The 21,972-nt window shown below is 38.2% G+C and overlaps 1 protein-coding gene across 6 annotated transcripts; it reads left to right on the top strand.

The window, feature by feature from the left end:
- The first annotated feature begins 1,810 nt into the window (after positions 1-1,810).
- On the top strand, positions 1,811-10,916 carry ENPP5 (ectonucleotide pyrophosphatase/phosphodiesterase family member 5). Of its 6 annotated transcripts, none has more exons than XM_007972352.3 (5): positions 1,873-2,050; positions 2,740-2,799; positions 4,523-5,386; positions 7,224-7,400; positions 9,567-10,916. In XM_007972352.3, exons 3-5 carry the CDS (start codon positions 4,558-4,560, stop codon positions 9,992-9,994), a joined length of 1,434 nt encoding a protein of 477 aa, XP_007970543.2. In that variant the 5' UTR covers positions 1,873-2,050; positions 2,740-2,799; positions 4,523-4,557; the 3' UTR covers positions 9,995-10,916. The 6 variants fall into 6 exon arrangements, with proteins under 6 accessions (XP_007970547.2, XP_007970543.2, XP_007970542.2 ...); XM_038006142.2 differs by having other exon boundaries at positions 1,879-1,910; XM_007972354.3 differs by having other exon boundaries at positions 1,879-1,983.
- The last annotated feature ends 11,056 nt before the right edge of the window (positions 10,917-21,972 follow it).

Below are 21,972 nucleotides of genomic sequence, written 5' to 3'. Positions count from 1 at the left end.
GGGAGGAGTCTGGCACTCACTGAGCCTCTTATGAGCACTTTTCTATGTTGTGCACTGTGGTTACCAGCTGTACCATGCCTATTTCACAGGAATAGCTGGTGAATACAATCATGACTTCCATAAAATTTGCAGAGCAAAGCAGGCTGTCATCCAAACAGAGTCCAAAAATGTTCAGTGATCCGAACAAAAGTCCGGCCCATTTTCACCACTCCTGCTCTGATAAGCATTCATTGTCCTTTGAGTGTTTTGGGAGAGCACAGAGTTGACCTATTTTGGGGGACAAGGACTTATAAGATTGGACCACTCTGTTCCAAGTTTGGGCAATTTCAAAGGATAGGGCTTTGGGGAATTGGAACAACTTGTTCAACTTCATTGTCTTTGGGTCTCACTAAACATAGAAACCAGACTCCCTCTTAATCCCCATCCCACGTGTTGAAAACCATAAACTCAAGTTACCACAAATAAAAGGCCATGGAAGAGTGCCCAGATGCCCTTCGGGATGGGATGACCCAGTTAGGAGGTAGCAATGTTTGGGGTTGAGATTGTCCCTCTATTAGAAGCAGACAGAGAAAAAGCTATGACCAAAATGTTTGCATGGTTTAATTAAATATCAACAGAAATCTCTATTCACTTTAAAGCTCCAGCGCACCAGACAAGGGATCCAGGCAGGAGCCAAAACCACCGTTGCAGATATGCTCCCAGTTTCACCAGCTAATTAGATGTTAAACTTACATTGTAACAATCAACCTGATATTATTGCCTACTGCAGATAGAACTAGAATTGTAATTAGGTCAGAATTCTAGCTGGGATTGTGTAGGTGGACAAATTATTTCAGGATATTTTGATATCACTGCTATAATTTATGGTAAAGACAGTTGGGATCATACTGGCAAACTAAGTACCTGCCTATACTACCTCAGGCCTAAAAATGCCATTGATTACCCCCCAAAAACTGAGAAAATATCTACTACAGGACGGAAAAAGACAAAATAGGGGCACTAACACACCAGAAGCACTGAAGGCTTTCTGAAAGAGTAATCAGGCCTGATGTTTGTAGTTTTAAAGTTTATTTTGCAAACAAAGGTAGAAACAGAGTCTGGAGCTCAGATGCCACCACCAGAGAGGGTAGCTGTTCAGCCTCTCTCCTGTGCAAATTAACCTAATCCTGAACCTGACTTGGGTTAATTCGCACAATTTCAGGTACCATGCTAGGTATACCACAAATATACCTCAGGGACCTCAATTGCAAAAACCTGGACCACAAACGTTGGGGCTGCAGAGTTAACTAGGTTAATAAATTCTTTCTGAGGTAAAGCAGGTAACACCCACCAATAAAAAGAATGAAACTTCATTGTCCCATTGGCATCCTCTGGTGTGCAGGTGTTCTTCAGAGTAAAATCCATGGTGTGCCCCATCGCCGATTCCTGACAAGGCGGGAGGCGGGAGGCGGGAGGCGGGGGGCGGGGGGCGGCGGACGGAAAAAACCTGAGATAAGAAATCAGAGAATACAAGTCTCTTTTAAACAAAAAACAGTGAATGTTAGAGTACACCCACCATTGGGGTAGCACGTAATAATCTCTCAGCATCACTGACTCCAGCACAGCTGGTCCCCTGGAAGAGGGACGTTGCAGGAAGGTTTTGTGTGTGACCAAGCAATTGGCCACCCCACGCCTTCAGCCTCCCAGCTGAGTCCTGGCCCCCGCGGGTCCCCTCCCCCTCCATCCTCCAAACCCAGGCAGCGCCCGCCCCTGCCCCCGCTGATTGACAGGCCGTGCAGCTACTCCTGGGAGCCCGGCTTTCGTGCGCAACCCGGGCAGAGGGGACTATTTCTGCAGTAGCCAATAGGAGCCAGGAGGCAGGGCGCGGGAGAGCGGCGCGGTCAGGCGCTCCGCTCCAGAGTTGAGTGCAGGTGAGCTCCTGCGCGTTCCGGGGACGCCGCTTCCTCGAGTTACCTTCCCGCCGTTACCCGAGGCGCCCCAGAGGTAGTCTCCTCCAGGCCCTCCCTCCCATTGCCCCAAATTAATGCTGACTGAACGGATCGGTGCGAGGGTGAGTCCACGGGTGTGGGTGGCTTCCCTCCCGGGGACCCACACGGCTCCTCTGGGCCCCTAAAGCAACGCCCCCTCCTTGCCACTGCACATCTGAGAAGCCCAGGCCTCGGTGGGCGGGATGACTGGAAATTGGGAACATAGCCTACGCCGCGACCCTTCTGGGTGGCTAGGGTGGAATCCTGGTGGAGAAGATGGACCCCCTGCCCTTGACTTCTATCCGAGCTACACAAACCTACTCCTTCTGCACCTTCCCTCTTCCCTTTAATTGGTGCCCCTTCCTTCTTGATCTCCAAGTCTTGTTTATGGAGGAGGGGTTGGAGGGGAGAAAGAACTGGAAAGTACTCAAGGAAATCTGGAGCCAGATCCAGGGATTCCACTGTTTTGTGCAGCATTTTGTGCACGAAAAAGAAAAAAAAAGTCTGATTTTCATTCCCCACCCCCACGTATTTATTTCTCTGTGTCATGGATGTGATGTTGAGTCTTCTTGCCAGACATTCCTAAGCTTTAGACAACACTTAATCTTTGCTGACTTTCGTTGGTCCCAAGAAAGCAATTTTCTCCTGCTTACACTTTTGCCGAATTAATTTGCTAAGATAGATGAAAATCAGGTGTTCCATGTAGTTTATTTTCTGTGTTTTTAGCTTTAAATTACATTTGGTTGATACTAGCCTTCCTTGTTTTAAAAAGGTGGGAGAGAAAATTAGGGGGAGAAAGGACAGAGAGCAACTACCGTCCATAGTCAGATAGGTGAGTAAATGTATTTGCAGTAACCTATATGCTATTCCCTGCTGCAACTATTTTTAATGTTCCTTCCAGAATCAGAAAGAGTATTGCCATCTAAGAAATCGTTTTTAAATATAACATTTGAGCCATCATCTTGAGAGCAATACCTAAAACAATTTCAGTTTATGAAATGTCTAGGTACGGTGAAAGCACAGTTTAAAACCAGCAAAACAGAATTTATTGCCCTCAGCCAATACCCACAATGTACATATACCTTGTACTCCTGAAAGCAAAGCAAGCATGCCAAGTAGTTTTTATTTACCTGCAGCTATAATACAGCAAGGCGAAACAGGATGTATTTTTGAAGTTTAAAAATGTGTTCAGGCCGGCTGCCGTTGCTCATGCTTGTAATCACAGCGCTTTGGGAGGCCGAGGTGGGTGAATCACGTGAGGTCAGGAGTTTGAGACCAGGCTGGCCAACAGGGCGAAACCCTTTCTACTAAAAATACAAAAATTAGCCAGGTGTGGTGGCGGGCGCCTGTAGTCCCAGCTATTCGGGAGGCTGAGGCAGGAGAGTTGCTTGAACCCGGGAGGCGGAAGTTGCAGTGAGCTGAGATCGTGCCACTGCACTCCAGCTTGGGCAACAGAGTGAGACTCCCTCTCAAACAAACAAACAAAAGTCTTCTGCTTAGGAAGATATCAAAAGCCAGTTTCAAGAGATTTATTTGTACAAGTATGGTTTGATCTAACTTTTGCTGGATTTATAAATACCTTCATGCAGGAATGGACAGAAAAAGGAGAGAACAAAAGATCCTTGCTGGATGAAAACTGACAAAATGTATATATCTATTGTTTATCCATACAGCATCTTATTAGCTTTCTCCAATAGAATGAAAGTATTTTAGAAATATACACAGATGAGGGGAAAAGTCCAACAACCTTGATTCAGAGATTTAAACCAGGGAAATGCTTTTACTACACATATTAATGATGAGATTAAATTTTGACAAATTTTAACATTAGGAAAGTCAGCAACAAATTTCAGAATTGTATTTCTGTTAATATTTAGTTACAATCTAATTAGTTTAGAGAAGGCTATGATTTGATTATTAATAAATGAATGCAGATTACTTTTCAATAAATATATCTGGATGTCACAAATGTCATTTCATTTCAAGAAACCAAATTCATCTGTATTCCTCTCTCTTTAGTAATACTTCTTTCATCTGTGATGAACCAAACATAGGGGTTGAAAATAGAAGTGTGCATATACATATATATACACAGTATATATATGCACCATTATTTGATTTGCTAATGATACTTCATGGTTTCTAGGTTGCCATAGTTGTTCTAGCCATAATGTTAAGTATGTTCACAGGTATTTGACTATAAAAAAGTTTCTGACCAGAAGTCAGAAATCTGGATCAAACTGAAAATGTTTCTAAAAAGTTTTATGTAAATGATGTCGTATTTTAAAATGCTGTTGAAGAGCTCACTTAATTCTTTTGAGGGATATTTAGATAAATTATCAGAAGGGAAAAAGTTGTTTAAATGCAATTAAACTTATTAGCTTTATTATTCATTTAGCCCCAGGTCTCTTGTATAATATGGAGTTCTGTGACATAATTCTTCCAGGCTGTGATTTATGATATAACTAAGATTGCTAAACACTGTTACTCTGAGTTTGGGGTAAAGTATACAAAACAAAATTATTGCCATTAATTTCTATGTGTTTATTCTACAGATTATTTTACGCTGAACTGATCAAGTACTTTGAAAATGACTTCGAAATTTCTCTTGGTGTCCTTCATACTTGCTGCACTGAGTCTTTTAACCACCTTTTCTCACCAACCAGACCAGCAAAATGTTCTACTAGTTTCTTTTGATGGATTCCGTTGGGATTACTTATATAAAGTTCCAACGCCCCATTTTCATTATGTTATGAAATATGGTGTTCACGTGAAGCAAGTTACTAATGTTTTTATTACAAAAACCTACCCTAACCATTATACTTTGGTAACTGGCCTTTTTGCAGAGAATCATGGGATTGTTGCAAATGATATGTTTGATCCTATTCAGAACAAATCTTTCTCCTTGGATCACATGAATATTTATGATTCCAAGTTTTGGGAAGAAGCGACACCAATATGGATCACAAATCAGAGGGCAGGACATACTAGTGGTGCAGCCATGTGGCCCGGAACAGATGTAGAAATACATAAGTGCTTTCCTACTCATTACATGCCTTACAATGAGTCAGTTTCATTTGAAGATAGAGTTGCCAAAATTATCGAATGGTTTACATCAGAAGAGCCCATAAATCTTGGTCTTCTCTATTGGGAAGACCCTGATGACATGGGCCACCATTTGGGACCTGACAGTCCGCTCATGGGGCCTGTCATTTCAGATATTGACAACAAGTTAGGATATCTCATACAAATGCTAAAAAAGGCAAAGTTGTGGGACACTCTGAACCTAATCATCACAAGTGATCACGGAATGACGCAGTGCTCTGAGGAAAGGTTAATAGAACTTGACCAGTACTTGGATAAAGACCACTATACCCTGATTGATCAATCACCAGTAGCAGCCATCTTGCCAAAAGAAGGTAAGGCTGACTGAATGGTGAGCTGAGGCTAGATGTGCATTTGCCCAGTGTGATCAAATGAATAGGGGATTTCTGTTGCTGCGCCTTTAAAGTAGACTTGCCTGTGTCATGGTAATATTCTGGGATTTAATCCTCAGACTCTGAAAAGACAAAATCTCTTTTCTCAAAGCCTAATTTTTTTTCCTTTTTCCTAGAATACTGAAATTGATGCGCTCTATATATGTATGGCAGTAGGTTTTAACCATTTTGGAATCAGAATATAATGAAAGCTATAGCCTCCCTTCTCAGAAAAATTGAGATGGAGAGATACATACAAAACTTGAATACATGTACAGTTATTTCATAGAAGCCCCAAAGCCTTTTATAGACTCCTAATTCGGACCTGCTTAACAAGGAAGCTGTGGAGGATAAGAAGGAGGAAGAGCTTTGGTCAATCTGAGGTTTATTTTCCTTATAAGTGTGGAAAGTGATAACAATATCTTAAACTTTTTACAAACCTCTCCTGGAATCCTCATACCAAACCTGTCACCTCAGCATTGTCTCCATTTTAAAGACAAGTAAATGACAGGTAAATGGCCTCAAAAGATTTAATATCCCGAGGTCACAAAATAAGTGACAACACAACTCAGGCATGCTCTTTGACATATTTTATCACCTTGCAGTGTTGGTCTTAGGCATCAAATGAGAGAGCAGATTTTGAAAAGCTATAATATCTCACAAATGAGAATTCCATCCCTCAGAGGGGAATTAGGAGAATCATATGAAACAGCAAATGTTAAACTATGTGTGTGTTTTACACACACAGTTTTCAGCAAACAGCCCTTTTTTTGTTGTTTAAGAAAATTAGCTAGGAGTGGTTGATCACGCCTATAATCTCAGCGCTTTGGGAGGCCAAGGCAGTAGGGTCACTTGAGGCCAGGAGTTTGAGGCCAGCCTGGGCAACATAGCAAGACCCTGTTGCTAAAAAAAAAAAAAAAAAAAAAAAAAAAAGCCTGGCGTGGTAGCACATGCCTGCATCCCAGGCTGAGGTGGAAGGATTGCTTGAGCCCAGGAGTTCCAGGTTACAGTGAGCTGTGATCGTATCACTGCACTCCAGCTTGGGCGACACGGAGACCCAGTGGAACGAAAAAAAGAGTCGGGGGGGAAGAGAGAGAGAGGGAGGGAAGAGAAGGGGATGAAGGAGAGAGGGAGGGAGGGAGGAAGGGAAGGGGAAGGGGGGAAAATTATGTTAACCCTTCAATCTCCTTTATAAAATTGAAATGTCCTCTTGTGGTGATGTGGAAGGTAAGGATGAAACCTCAGCAATGGATTTGAAAGACAGGAGAAGGATGAAAGACAGTGCCCAGGTGACTGCATTTGTAGTTATAGGGAGTACTTTGGCAACACCTCCAGTGTTTTTGGATGTTTCCATTTTACAAACTGCTTTCCACCTCCAGTCTCTCTTCCCAGCCCTCACCCACCACTCACCATGTTTTCTTGTCTGGAGATTCTTTGTGTCTGCACTTACAACTACCAGAACCTAGCTATTTTTGTTTGGGTATTGCAGTACCCTAGATATTTTACATAGTGTCACTAATTAATATATGTGTATATCGAAGTCTTTAGAGGTTCCTGGTTCTATGAAATGCCCTTCCTTAATTCTATAAGGTGAACTTAGAACAGAAGATTATTTCTTAGTTTCCCCTCCCAAAATTGTTTTCCCAAGGAGGAAAATAATTTTTTCTTATGTTCAGCTCTGTGGCTTTTCACCTCTGTAGCAAGTCTGTTGCCCATGGTTGGTTGGTTGATTGTAGCTATGAGTATTTTGTTCTGAGTGCCTCTCCTCCCTTCTCTTTAGGTAAATTTGATGAAGTCTATGAAGCACTAACTCATGCTCATCCTAACCTTACTGTTTACAAAAGAGAAGAGATTCCAGAAAGGTGGCATTACAAATACAACAGTCGAATTCAACCAATCATAGCAGTGGCTGACGAAGGGTGGCACATTTTACAGAATAAGTCAGATGACTTTCTGTGTGAGTATGTTATAGTATTTCTTTCCATTCTGCATCGCTTTTTGCTAAAATACAACAGTTTTAATACGTAATACAGCAGTTTGTTGATTGGTATTTTTACTCTCTGTTATTTGAATGTTAAGGAACTACAGTGTTTTAGTACTTATCTAGAAATACTGTTTTTAGACATTGGTCCTTCATTTATAGAAGATATATACAAAATATCCCTTAGGTAGAATTGGGTTTCTATCATGTTTATTGATTAAAAGAAAAGCAGGTGCCTGACAATGTCATTTGTAGTGTGTTCGTGACTCATAGTGGCAGATGTGTACAGATAGATGGTTTCTGGTTCTTAAAACAGTTTTTACATACAGACAATGGTCCATAACCCAGTGTTCAGATTTTTATGTCTTGTGCAGGTAGCTCTTATATTAGAGGGATTGCTCAAAAAAGGACTGCTATCTTTGGCAAGATTTGTATTTTAAACTTAATATAAATTCAAAGGGCCCTCTAGAAATGGTTTGCCGAACTACGGTTACACAATAGATTGGTCACCTCTATTTTTGATAGAAAACCTTAATAACACTCCAATTTATATTACATTATGTTTAATGATTCAGTAATTACTTAAAGATTGACCACTGCATCCCTAATGCCAGAATAGTTAAACCCTAATGCCCCAAAGCAGTGGTTCTCAAAGTGTGTTCCATGGCCCAGCAGCATCCACATCAGCTGAGAGCTTGTTAGAAATGCAAATTATTGGGCCCAACACAGACCTGCTGAATCTGAAACTGTGAGGCCCTGGTGAAACACACAAAAGTTTGAGAACCATTGCCCTTAGGCATTCATTATAAAATACCATCTACTTGATCAAGCATTTATGATCAGGGCTACCACTACAGAACAAAGTCTCTATTCATAGGAAAAATTTTACATAAGTCACAATGACTTAATTTTAAGTCTGAATTTCTAATAAGAAGTGCAATATGAGGTAATTATCTTTGCCTTCATGAGTGAGAGTCTAGATCCCAACTTCTCATAGAAATGAACGCAGCAATCATCCAGTCAATTACAAAGTATATAATGATATATTCCCAATGTGACTATTAATTAATGGAATAGCACAGTACCCTGTCAGATAATTACTAGTGATTCAAAAGTTCAGTGTTACTTTTACTTAAATAAACCTAAAAGAATCATGGCATCTAGAATGACTTCTTTAGATACATTTTGCCTGGTAGATTTCAAGTTACTTTGAAATGACTACGGGTCAGTTTATGACTTTTAGAAAAACTGATTTAGGATTTTTTTGAGGGGGACAGGGGCAGGGAGTGTTACTATTTCATAGTTCCCTGTAGCACGTATGGGTATTAGAGATGGATTTACTAGTCATTCTCCTTGCCACCTTTAAGATAAAGCCTGTCAGTTTTCTTTGGGTGCCATCTTAGCAGTAGCTCCTTCACCTTGCACCTTGATACCGTGCTAGGCACACATGCCTTTGACATCCAGCTATTATCAATTTCATATCCATTTTATGTCATTTGATACATATGTCAGAAGACCCCCAAGTTTTTACCTTATGTGTAGCCACTCTAAAAGCACATAATGCTAAGTTGGATCCTGATTAGAGGCATCAAAATCAAGAGTTTCCTACTCTCCTCCACTCTGACCTTTGTTTTTTAGTAATAGATTATAGCTGTTAAGTACAGATTTGATTTTTATGGTTTCTTTTGTTTTTTTTTTATGTATTGTATCTCCCCTTTTGTTGTGTTCACTGTGAGCTTATTGGCTTCTGAGTAAGACTAAGAGCACCTTTATCTCTTTATCTTTAGAACAATCATTGGAACACAGTAGGTACCCAATAAGTATTTGCTGAATATTACTTTGCCACCAGTTAAAACAAAACAAAACTCTAATTTTTCCCTAACTTGGCTCTGCTTTGTTCTTTACCCTTCTTCCCCTGCTGTTTAAGTCACTGTTGGCCTGTGAGAAAGATTCACAACCATTTGACTCTTCATTTCCTGAAGAGAATTGTGATGTGGACAACAGCAGAGATTGTTTGTCAAAGATTATTTTATGTTTACAGTCAGATAAGATGTGCATTTAAGTTCAGAACTTGACCATACAACAATTATGTCCATTTTAATGCATAGCCGGCTAACTTTTTCACGTATTTTCTCTTTACAGTAGGCAACCACGGGTATGATAATGCGTTAGCAGAAATGCATCCAATATTTTTAGCCCATGGTCCTGCCTTCAGAAAGAATTTCTCAAAAGAAGCCATGAACTCCACAGATTTGTACCCACTACTATGCCACCTCCTTAATATCACCGCCATGCCACACAATGGATCATTCTGGAATGTCCAAGATCTGCTCAATTCAGCAATACCAAGGGCAGTCCCTTATACACAGAGTACTATACTCCTCCCTGGTAGTGTCAAACCAGCAGAATATGACCAAGAGCAGTCATACCCTTATTTCGTAGGGGTCTCTCTTGGCAGCATTATAGTGATTGTATTTTTTATAATTTTCATTAAACATTTAATTCACAGTCAAATACCTGCCTTACAAGATATACATGGTGAAATAGCTCAACCATTATTACAAGCCTAATGTTACTCTGAAGTGGATTTGCATATTGAAGTGGAGATTTCATAATTATGTCAGTGTTTAAAGGTTTCAAATTCTGGGAAACCAGTTCCAGACATTTGCAGAAACCATTAAGCAGTTACATATTTAGGTACACACACACACACAGAGAGAGAGAGAGAGACCAAAATACTTACACCTGCAAAGGAATAAAGATGTAAGAGTATGTCTCTATTGTTCACTGTAGCAAAGGGACAGATAAGATCCTGCTTTATTTGGACTTGGCACATATAATGTATATATTTAGTAACTTTGTACTATGTAAAGTACCTTATATATTGCACTTTAAATTTCTCTCCAGATGGGTACTTTAATTTGAAATGCACTTTATGGACAGTTATGTCTTATAACTTGATTGAAAATGACAACTTTTTGCGCCCATGTCACAGAATACTTGTTACTCATTGTTCAAACTGAATGAAATTTCTAATAATCCCAAATAACGAATGTAGAAATCTATCTCCATAAATTGAGAGAAGAAGAAAGTGATAAGTGTTGAAAATTGAATGTGATAACCTTTGAACCTTGAATTTTGGAGATGTATTCCCAACAGCAGAATGCAATTATGGGCATTTCTTGTCATATTTCTTTCCAAAGAACATGGTTTGCATTTATTTTTCCCCAAAGGAGAGTCAAGTACTGACAGATTCATTCTAACTATATTGTTTCTGTCATAAAATTATTATGATTTCCTGATGAGTCATATTACTGTGATTTTCATAATAATGAGCACACCATGAATATACATTTTTTCTATATAGTTCAGCAATAGTCTGAATAGAAGTGACCAGGCACCATCTCAGCAATGTTTTCTCTTGTTTGTAATTATTTGCTCCTTTGAAAATTAAATCACTATTAATTACATTAAAAATCTAATTGGATAAAAGAATGTTTGTTTTCTTTCTGGTAGCACATGATAACAGCACGAGCATCTTTTAGATTTGAACATTTGAAGATTCAAAGTTGCAAAAGAGCACAAGCCGTATTAGGTAAAATATTGGCCACTCAATCCTTGAAAAGAACTGTGGAGCCTGGGAAAAAAAATAGGACCACATGTGAGATGTTTACAAGACACCCAGAACAGTGGTAAAATGTGCATACTAGAAAAAGGCAGCAAAATAACTCTTTGTGGTAACAGGTATCAAAACATGGGAGCCGAGATGATATAGCCCTATTTCAAGAAATATGTGAATACCCACCTACCAGGTGCTCAGTGGAATCAAAGCTGAATCCAAGTTCACAAATAGACTTCTACTTCCAAGGTAGTACTTTTGACCTGCCTGGTCATCTCAGTCTTTTCCATTCCAACAACCTAAGGCTGAGCTTTAGATTTCTAAGTAATCAAGAAGTTTGGGAGAGGCATGGTATTACATGTGGCTTCTTAGAGGAAAGAGGAAGCCCTGAAAAGAAAGGCTTTCTTTGAAGAAAATAGCATTTTACAGACACTTGGATAGTATTGTGATTTCATATATATATATATATGCACCAACTGGCTAATGAGTAGGTAAAATTGTATAACTATTCCAGAAAGAAAGGACAAATTGGATGTGAAGAACTGAAGTAACATAGTTAAAAATTTAACCAAATTTAAGTGCTTCCTAAAAGTTGGTGAATGTCTTATTTTTTAAAATGATAATACCAGTAAGGAATGTTGGCACATAATTCCCATTTCATTATAAAACCTCTTAATAGAATAGAATCAAATAATTGGAAATGGCCTACGGATTAAAAAGCTAGGAAATTATATGGTAGGTAGCAAACTCCCCAGAAGTATGGACTCTGGATTAGACATCTCCGAATACATGAGCACTCATGTTGGCTTGCTTTTTAGCTGTGAACTTACCCTGTATTATTGAAATGTCAGCATAATGACTGGAAGGTGAAATTGGTCCATTTTTAAGCATTACTATTATGCTATCTGTCCATTTAAATTAATAATTGCATTAAATTCATTTTAGAAGGTGCTATTAGTAAGAAAGTAAATTCACATATGAGTATTTGATTATCAGATGGTTTATTTACAGATACTTATTTTCCTATAAAATAGGAGAGTTTACCTGAAGGAAAATAAAACTTTAAACTTTTCTGGGAAAATCACATCACTTATCATTGACATCTTTTTGTTGTTGTTTTGTTTTACCTGCATGTCTTCATGGTCAAGCTTTGTATGCTGTGAACTCAAAATTAGTACATGCAAATAAAAGACTAGCTAATCTTACTAATTGCAAGAATTTTAGAAAGGTCAGAGAAATGGAGCTTCTCCTGTGCCCCCGTTTTTTTTCCAACATCCTGCTACATCAACCATTTTGTAAAGTTTATTAATCGTTAGGATTTTTTAAAATTCAGTTTGTATTTTACAATTTCTTCTCCATCCCCTGCAGTTTAAGTTTAAATTGCTTTTCAAAATGTCCTGTGACCTTGTAAGTATCCCATTATTAGTCTTAGTTTCTTACAAGCACCTATTATTTCTAGAAAATCTAATGAAAGACCCCAGCTCTTCTAGTTCTCACATTTTGTTTTGTTTTGTTTTTCATTAGCAGAAAAACATAACTTGATAATCATAGAGTTGGGAAAGCTCTAAGGGATCATTCAATCCTTGATTTAACAAAAGCTCCTGCAAAGTTGTGAAATTTGCACGACATATTAGTGCCAGAGCTGGAGGCAGGACCCAGGTTCCGTGACTGAGTTTATACTCAAAGTCAAGCTGCCATCTAGGTTGGTTTACTTCTGGTTCATCCTAAGGTAGCCCCTTGAGATCCTACCCCTAGCAGGAGGTGGGTAACCGATCGATGTTCCCACCCTTGGCAGGCTCTCTAGTCCAACTTTTTACATTCAGCTACACAAGGCTTATAGCTTTCTTCCAGATTGGCCAATGCCCAAGGGCAATGCCCCAGGACAAAATAGTCCTGAATGCTAGACTCTTTTAGGATTTCAGGCTTCTTTGAATGTCAGCCTGGTAATTCCTCATAACCTTGTGGGCAATTTGATTATTTTTAAAAAGACGTTTTAAAATATAGTTTGACTTCCAGTCAGGACAGGATAGCATGGTCCTGCTTTTCCTTGTTCCTCCACACTAAGCATAATTATAGAGCCTGGAAATGGTGCAAGAGACTCTGAAGGTTAGTAATAAGGCTGCAAGCTGATTAGGGAACCTGGGGCTGGGAAAACAGCACAGTGGCAGGGCTTCACATGCTTCCCACCTAAGGGAAGGAGGCCACACAGAGCCAGCATTTCTTAACCCCCGCCTACCAAGACAGCAGCCCAGGGAGGTTTATTCCTCCCCTGGATCAAAGAATCTCTGGTAACATCAGGGTAACCCATGTCATCAGCAAGGGGAATTACCATAACCCTCCAATGAGGAATATTGATTGGGAGTCCCATTAAAGAGCAGCCAAGAGGAGCATTATCCTTCCCGCCACTGAAACACTCTTCCACTGAGAGACATAGAGGTGGACAACAAATCTGCAAAAGAGACCAAGCTACAGCAGACAATCTGGGGAACCTCTTTGTTCCCACGGCCTGAGACTCTCCTGCTCTACCCAGAGACTTTGCAATGGGCAAAGTGCACCAATAAAGGAATCCCACTACACCATTCCCCTACCAAGAGATACCTGGCAGCTGGCCCGGGGAAAACCCTTCTGCTTTCCTCAGGCGGGACCAGCAGAGACAAGTGGGAATTCCAGGAGCACCACAATCCAAGCAGACCGTAATCCAATAGCACCCCAAAGGCTGTGAAAATTAAGCTGCCATTGGAATCACAGCCCACAAAAGTAGGACTAGATCTACATGCTAAACCTAAACTGTGTGACTTTCTGCTAAAATAAAAAATGTAAAGGGAACTCATCATCTTATTACATAATATATAAGATATCCAGGATACAACTGAAAATTACCTGCTATACGTAAAACCAAGAAAATCACAACTACAATGAGAAAAAAACAATTGACACCAGCACCAAAATGATTCATATGTTGGGAAAACTGATAGGACTGAAAGGAAAAACAGATAAATCCCTATTTAATTGGAGTTCAACACCCTCCTCTCAATAACTTCTAGAATATCTAGACAGAGAATCAGAAAGAATATAGAAGATCTCTACAACACAATCAACAACAGGGTCTAGTAACATACAGAGAGGACTCGATCAAACAACAGCATAACTGACAAGAATACACACCAGGGTAAACATTTTTCTCAAGCACTCATAAAATATTCACCACCATAGGTCCATTCACCATATCCTGGGTCATAAAACAAACCTCAACAAATTTAAAAGAATTGAAATCATACCAATTGTGTTTTCTGACCACATGGGAGTCAAACTTGAAATCAACAACTGAAAGACAACAGGAAAATCTCTAAACCCATGGAAACTAAACAACACATTTAAAAATAGTCCCTGGGTCAAAAGGAAAGTCTCAAAGGAAAAATTTAAAACTATGTAGGATTTAATGAAAATGAAAACACAATATATAATATCAAAATATAAGGGATGAATCTAAAGCAGTACTGAGAGGGAAAGTTATAGCACTAACGGCTTACATAAAATGAGAAAAGGTCTTAAATCAACAACCTTAATTCATACCTCAAGGGACTAGAAAAGAAGAGCAAGTTAAAAGAAGCAAAAGGAAGAAAATAGTAAAGATAACTATAGAAACCAATGAAATTGAAATTAGAAAAACAGAAAATTAATAAAAATCTATTACTTTAAAAAAATTAATAATATTGATAAACCTATAGCAAGACTGACAAAAATAAAAACAGCCAAAATCACAATATCAGAAATGAAATAGAGGCTATCCATGCTGATATTGAAAAGGTAATAGAGAACTATTAGGAACAAGTTTACCTCATAAATCAACAACTTAAATTTGAAACCCACAAGCTGCTAAACCTCAACCAAGATGAAACAATCTGAATAGCCTTATACACAATAAATAAATTGAATTCATTATTTAAAAAGCTCCAACAAGCTAAAGAAAAACCTACAATCATATCAATCTATGGAGAAAAAGCACTTGAAAATATCCAATTCTAAGGTGGTTTTTTTTTCTTTCTTTAAAAAAAGAAAGAAAAATAAAAACCTCTTAGCAAGTTAGGAAAGGAAACTATCTCAACTTGATAAATAACATCTTTTTTAAAAAACTGCAACTAACATCTTAGTTAATGGTGAAAGACTGAATGCTTTCTCTTTAAGATTGGGAATGGGTGAAGGATGTCTGCTATCATCACTCTTATTAAACATAGTACTGGAAGTTCTAGCTACTGAAGTTCCTTCTAGCAAGAAAAAAAAAAAAAAAGGCATGCATCGTGATAAAAAAGAAATAAAACTATCCCTATTTCCAGGTGGCATGCCTTTGCAGAAAATTCCAAAAAATCTAAAAAACAAAACAGAAACTCTTCAAACTAACAGCAAAGTCTGAAAACACAAGATAAACACATAAAGATCAGTCCATTTTTATATATAAACAATGAATATATGGAAACTGAAATTAAAAATGTAATACCATTACATTCACTCCGAAGAAAATAAAATACTTAGATATAAACTTAACAAAATGGGTTCAGGATCCTGAAAATTACCAAATACTGACAAAATAAAGAAGCTTTCGAATCAAATAAATTTTCAATAAATAAAGAGACATACCATGTGCAAAAGTTGGAAGACCACATAGTAAAAGGGCCAACTCCCCAAATGTACCAACTTGGATGGATCTCCAGGGAATTATGCTGTGTGGAAAAACCAATGCTAAAGAGTTACATACTGTAAAATTCCATTTATGTACTATTTTTTAAATGACAAAATTTGAAATGGAAAGTGATTATAAAATGGCAACACAAGAGATTCTTATGGTATTGGAACTATTTATTATATTAGCTGTGGTTGCCATAACAAAATACCAAATATGAGGTGGCTTCAACAACAGACATTTATTTCTCACAGTTCCAGGAGGCTGGATAGTCCAAGATTAAGGTCCCAGCAGATTTGTTTCCTGGTGAGGGCTCTCTTCCTGGCTTGCAAACAGCTGCCTTCTCTTCGTACCTTTACATGGCCCCATGGGCATTAACTCCCTATATTTCTTGAAAAGTGCATGCACAAGTGCCAAGTGTGATCTCAGAAGCACTCAACACTTTAGTGTTCAGGCCAGTCATGCCTGAACTGAAGAAAGAGGCTAAGCATTGTCAGGTTGCATCTGTGGGAAGCTAGTCAAAGCCAAAACACAACTGGAGCAAGAGTATATTGACTGCATTTGAGGGTATACAAGAGAAGTCTAATACACCCACACAGGTATGGATTCTTGATTTTAACAAAGGTAATTAATTCTGTTTATCTATTTTTAAATCCTTGTGTCAATACCATACTCTCTTATTACATTTTTAGAATTATTCTTGACACCAGAGTATGTCCTACCATTTTATTTTTTTCAAAATTGTCTTGGCTCTTCACACTTCTACATAAATTTTAGAGTCAGCTTCCACAGTTCCATAAAAAAAAACAAAAACAAAAACAAAAACAAAAAACAAATAAAAACCTGCTGAAATTGCTTGGATGCCATGATCAATTTGGGAAGAATTGCCATCTTTACAATGTTTAACCTTCCAACCTATAAACATTATATAGCCCTCTGTTTATTTTGGTCTCCTTTAACTCCTTTATAATTTTCTGTGCAAAGATTCTGCATGTATTTCGTTAGACTTATTCCCAAATATTCCATGCTTATTGATAGCAATGTAAATAATATGAGTTTAAAATTTTCCTTTTCTAATTGTTTTCTGCTGAGATATAGAAATACACTTGATTTTTGTATATTGACCTGATATCTAGCCATTTTTTAAACTCAGAGTTTATCTGTAGATTATTGGATTTCTTGTGCATACTATCATGCATTTGTCAATATGAGTTTCATTTTCCAATACTTATTTCTTTTGTTTCCTTATTGCACTTCCTAGGACCTGTAGTACAATGTTAAATATAAATGGTGAGTGGACATCCTTGCCCTGGTCCTGATCTCAGGAGAGAAACATTTGATATTTCATCATTCAGTATATTAGCTTTGGCTTTGTTTTGTTTTGTTTTTATAGATGTCATTCATCAGCTGGAGGAAGTTTCCTTCTATTCCAAATTTAATCAGTTTGTTCAACTAATAAATAAGGGTTGAATTTTGCCAAGTGCTTTTGCATTTTCATTGACTTGATAATGTGTTCTTTTTTCTATTAATATACAGCATAACATTGATTGATTTTCAGTGATCAAAACAATTCTGTGCCCTGTAGTGAACTCCACTTATTCATGTGCATTATCCTTTTGAATTACCACTGAATTCAATTAGATAATATTTAGTTAAGTATTTTTGTTCATAAGAATACTGGTCTTTTAATATATTTTTTTATCATTTTCGTACCAGTGTTACACTGGCCTTATAACAAGAATGTGTTAGCTGGGCGTGGTGGCTCCAGCCCCTAATCCCAGCACTTTGGCAGGTCGAGGTGGGCGGATCATGAGGTCAAGAGATGGAGACCATCCTGGCCAACATGGTGAAGCACCGTCTCTACTAAAAATACAAAAATTAGCTGGGCAATGTGGTACGTGCCTGTAGTCCCAGCTACTCGGGAGGCTGAGGCAGGAGAATTGCTTGAACCCGGGAGGCGGAGGTTGCAGTGAGCCGAGATCTGCCACTACACTCCAGCCTGGGTGACAGAGCGAGACTCCATCTCATTCATAAATAAATAAATAAAACGTGTTCCTTCTTCTTGTATTTTCCATAAGAATTTATGTAAAACTAGTATCATTTATTTCATCAAATGTGTGATGAACTAATCAGTGAAACCACCTGGACTTGAAGTTTTCTTCATAGGAATGTTTTCAATAAATTAATGTCTGTGATAGATATAAAGCTATTCAAAATTTTTATTTAGTTTTGTATTTGTTTGGTAAGTTGCATTTTTCGGTGAATTTATCCATTTTTATTTAAATTGTCAAATCCGTTGGCATAATATTCTGTATTTTTTTTTATATATGTAGGATCTGCAGTGATGGCCCTTCTGTTATCACTGATATTGCTAGTTTTTGCTATCTCCCTTTTTCTTTAGGCAGTCTTACCAATTTCTAGTATGTTTTAAAAAATAAATGTTCAGTTTATTATTTTTCTCTTTACTATTTCATTAATTTGGATCTTATTTTTATTATATCCTTCTTCCCACTCACTTTGGATTATTTCTTCCTTTTACTGTTTTCCTAAAGCGAAAGCTATAATCATTGATTCCGAACCTTTCAGCCTCTCTTAAGATAGGCATTCAAAGCTGCAAATTTCCCTCTAACTAATGCTTTAGCTGCATACTGTAGATGTTGGTGCTACATATTCATGATCACTCATTTCCAAATATTTTATTTGCCTTATTTTTATTTTTCTCATAAGTTATTTAAAAGTGTATTTTTAAATTTCCAAATATTTAAGGACTTTCTAAATTGTATTGTTATTGACTCTCATTCCACTGTGGTCGGAAAATATACTTTGTAAAATTGCAATTCTTTGTGATTATTTACTGAGACTTGTTTTCTGGTCCTGCGTATGGCCTAACTTGGTAATTCTTCAATGTGTACTTACCAAAAGAATATCTTTTGCAGTTTGGAGCTGTAATCTCTAAATCTCATTTAAGTCAAGGTGTTTGATAAAATCACTCAAGTCTTCTATATCTTTATCGTCTTTTTTTCTTGGTGTGGTGGTTGTATCAATGACTTAGAGAGGAGTGCTAAATTCTTCAATTATGTTTATGAATTATTTCTTTACTTCCATCAGTTTTTTTTTTTTTTTTTTTTTTTTTTTGAGACGGAGTCTCGCTCTGTCGCCCAGGCTGGAGTGCAGTGGCGCAATCTCGGCTCACTGCAAGCTCCGCCTCCCGGGTTCACGCCATTCTCCTGCCTCAGCCTCCCGAGTAGCTGGGACTACAGGCGCCCGCCACTGCGCCCGGCTAATTTTTTCTATTTTTAGTAGAGACGGGGTTTCACCATGATCTCGATCTCCTGACCTTGTGATCCGCCCGCCTCGGCCTCCCAAAGTGCTGGGATTACAGGCGTGAGCCACCGCGCCCGGCCCTTCCATCAGTTTTTGATTAATGTGTTTTTAAGCTGTTTTTAGGTATGAACACTTTTAGAATTGTCATACTTTCCTTTCATATTGGTCCTTGTACATTAATGAAATCTCCCTATCTCTGAAAATTACTGTCTTGAAGACTCCTTTGTCTGATATTAATATGTATATATGTACTATAGCTTTTTTATGGTTAGTTTCTGTATGGTTTTGCTGTGTCTGCACCCAAATCTCATCTTGAATTGTAGTTCCCACAATTCCCACATGTTGTGGAAAGGACCTGGTGGGAGGTAATTGAATCAAGGGGGCAATTACCTCCATACTGTTCTCATGATAGTGAGTTCTCATGAGATCTGATGGTTTTATAAGGGGCTTCCCCCGCTTTCCTCTGCACCTCCCTCCTTGCTGCCACCATGTGAAGAGGACATATTTTCTTCCCCTTCCGCCACGATTGTAAGTTTCCTGAGGCCTTCTCAGTCTTGTGGAACTGTGAGTCAATTAGACGTCTTTCCTTTATAAATTACCCAGTCCCAGGTATGTCTTTATTAGCAGAGTGAGAATGGACTAATACAGTTTCCATGGCACATTATTTTCTATCCTTTTTTAAAATTCAATTTGTTTCTTTGTACTTAAAGTGATTCTCTTGTAGACTACATGTAGTTGGATATTGCTTTTTCATCTAATTTGATAATCTCTGCCTTTTCACTGGAATGTTCAGTCTATTTACATCTAACTACTGATGTAGTTGAATTCTCATTTTTGAAAAAGGTTTCTCTCATTCAAGATTGGTCCATAGTTTTTTTTGTGTGCTATTTTGTTAAGTTTGGTATCAGTTTTCTTCACCTTAAAAATAATATATTTCATTTTCTAAAATATTAGTTTTTTGAGGCAAATATAAAGTGATATCGAAGCCTGATAGAGTCACTAAAAAAAGGATTATTGTCTTTGAGGTTTGATACTTTTTGTACACTATAACTGTCTCAACCTTTTCCTAAATACAGAAACTGGTATGTTTTTGTTTTCTTTTCCTCTACTGGAGTCAGTTTTATCCAACAACATTTTTTCCTAGGAAATTATTCATTTATATTTTCAAATTTATTTGTGCCAAATAGTGCAGATGCATGACTTTAATAGATACATTCACATCTGTGCCTTCTCTCCTTCAACCACCCCCTCCTAGTCTCTTTGGATTAGGTTAGCTTCTCAGCCCTTCAGCAGCCTCTTCTACAATTCACAGATGCCATTTAGGGACTCATGTTTATGGGGACTTTTTCCCTTCTAAATCCTAACCTCTTCATTCTTCACTTTCTTGGAAATTCCTCAACGCATAAACACAATCTTTTATTTGTCCAGATTTTCTAGTCCTCAGTAAGAGCATTGGTTTGAATTACACAATCTAGCAGTACTCGATACAGTACCCAATATGTCTTTTTAAGATTACAAAAGAAGGGGGAGGGAGAATCTTCACAGAAATTTTGAGTGTAAAAAACATTCTCACTCTCCTCAATGGATATTTCAAACATTTTGTAAATCCATAGTACTCTAACCTATAGAAGCCCCTTTATAAAATGGTTATTTGCATAGTGAAATTTTCTTTTCTTTTTTTTTTTTTGAGGCGGAGTCTTGCTCTGTCGCCCAGGCTGGAGTGCAGTGGCACTATCTCGGCTCACTGCAAGCTCCGCCTCCTGGGTTCACGCCATTCTCCTGCCTCAGCCTCCCGAGTAGCTGGGACTACAGGCACCTGCCACCACGCCCGGCGAATTTTTTTGTATTTTTAGTAGAGATGGGGTTTCACCGTGTTAGCCAGGATGGTCTCGATCTCCTGACCTCGTGATCCACCCATCTCGGCCTCCGAAAGTGCTGGGATTACAGGCTTGAGCCACCGCGCCCGGCCTGTATAGTGAAATTTTCTAGACTTGTTTTGGGGTTAATTTCCATTGCTCCTTTCCACCACCCCACCTACGAAAGTGAGATAGAGCATGGTTGATATGAATGTAATGCTGATTAAATTAACAGCAAATTGTATCTTTAAGACAAGAGGAAAGTCTAGACTGGAGACACATGTCTGTAAATCATCATGGAGCTGTCAGTAGAAGAGCTCACTAGGTTGTGTATTGACAGTGGAAATGACATTTCAGAGGCCAAAGGAATAAAAAAAAGACTTGTGGACACACAGAAAGCCTGCACAGCAGTTTGGCTTACTCTTTGGATATAGACTCTGCTTTTACCTCGTAGGTAATTTTGACCATGGGACAGGAGTCAGAGGATCTAGTCATTTCAACATATACACATACTTATACATTAGAATACAGAACTATATATACACACATGTGTGCCTATATAGTATATACACACATGCATATATACACACATACACATATATGTTGTGATCAGCATGTCTATTACAGGACTCCAAAGCCCAGTTGGATCATTTAGATTCTCACATATTCTTTCAAGCAATGGTTGTGAATGTGTGTGGGAGTACACTACTGGCATGGATGGAGTGAGAAGGATGTAATAATAACCAAACATAGGCACTAAGGAGGCTGGGAGTTGGGGAAAGAGGCAAAGTTAGCATCTGAACCTCAGGAAGCACAGGGTCTGGAAAATGATTCTGGATACAAGGCTCTCAGCAGCAAGAGTTAACCCATGAGTACACATAGGTAATTTGTTGGTATAAATAACATTTTACCACTTTTGAAATAATTCTCTTTCAGAGTAAAAAAAGTGCCATTTATTCTTTTCTTTCCCTACAAGTCTTAGCAGTGTTCTCTTAATACAAAAATAGGAAATGAATTAATCACTGCTCTAATAGAGGGAACCTTCTTGAATCCATATGCAATTGGACAAGT

Source organism: Chlorocebus sabaeus, chromosome 17 (genome assembly GCF_047675955.1).
Source record: "Chlorocebus sabaeus isolate Y175 chromosome 17, mChlSab1.0.hap1, whole genome shotgun sequence".
In the NCBI taxonomy this organism is placed as follows: Eukaryota; Metazoa; Chordata; class Mammalia; order Primates; family Cercopithecidae; genus Chlorocebus; species Chlorocebus sabaeus.
The sequence above is the reverse complement of the archived record's forward strand: the minus strand, read 5'-3'. Positions and strand labels throughout refer to the sequence as shown.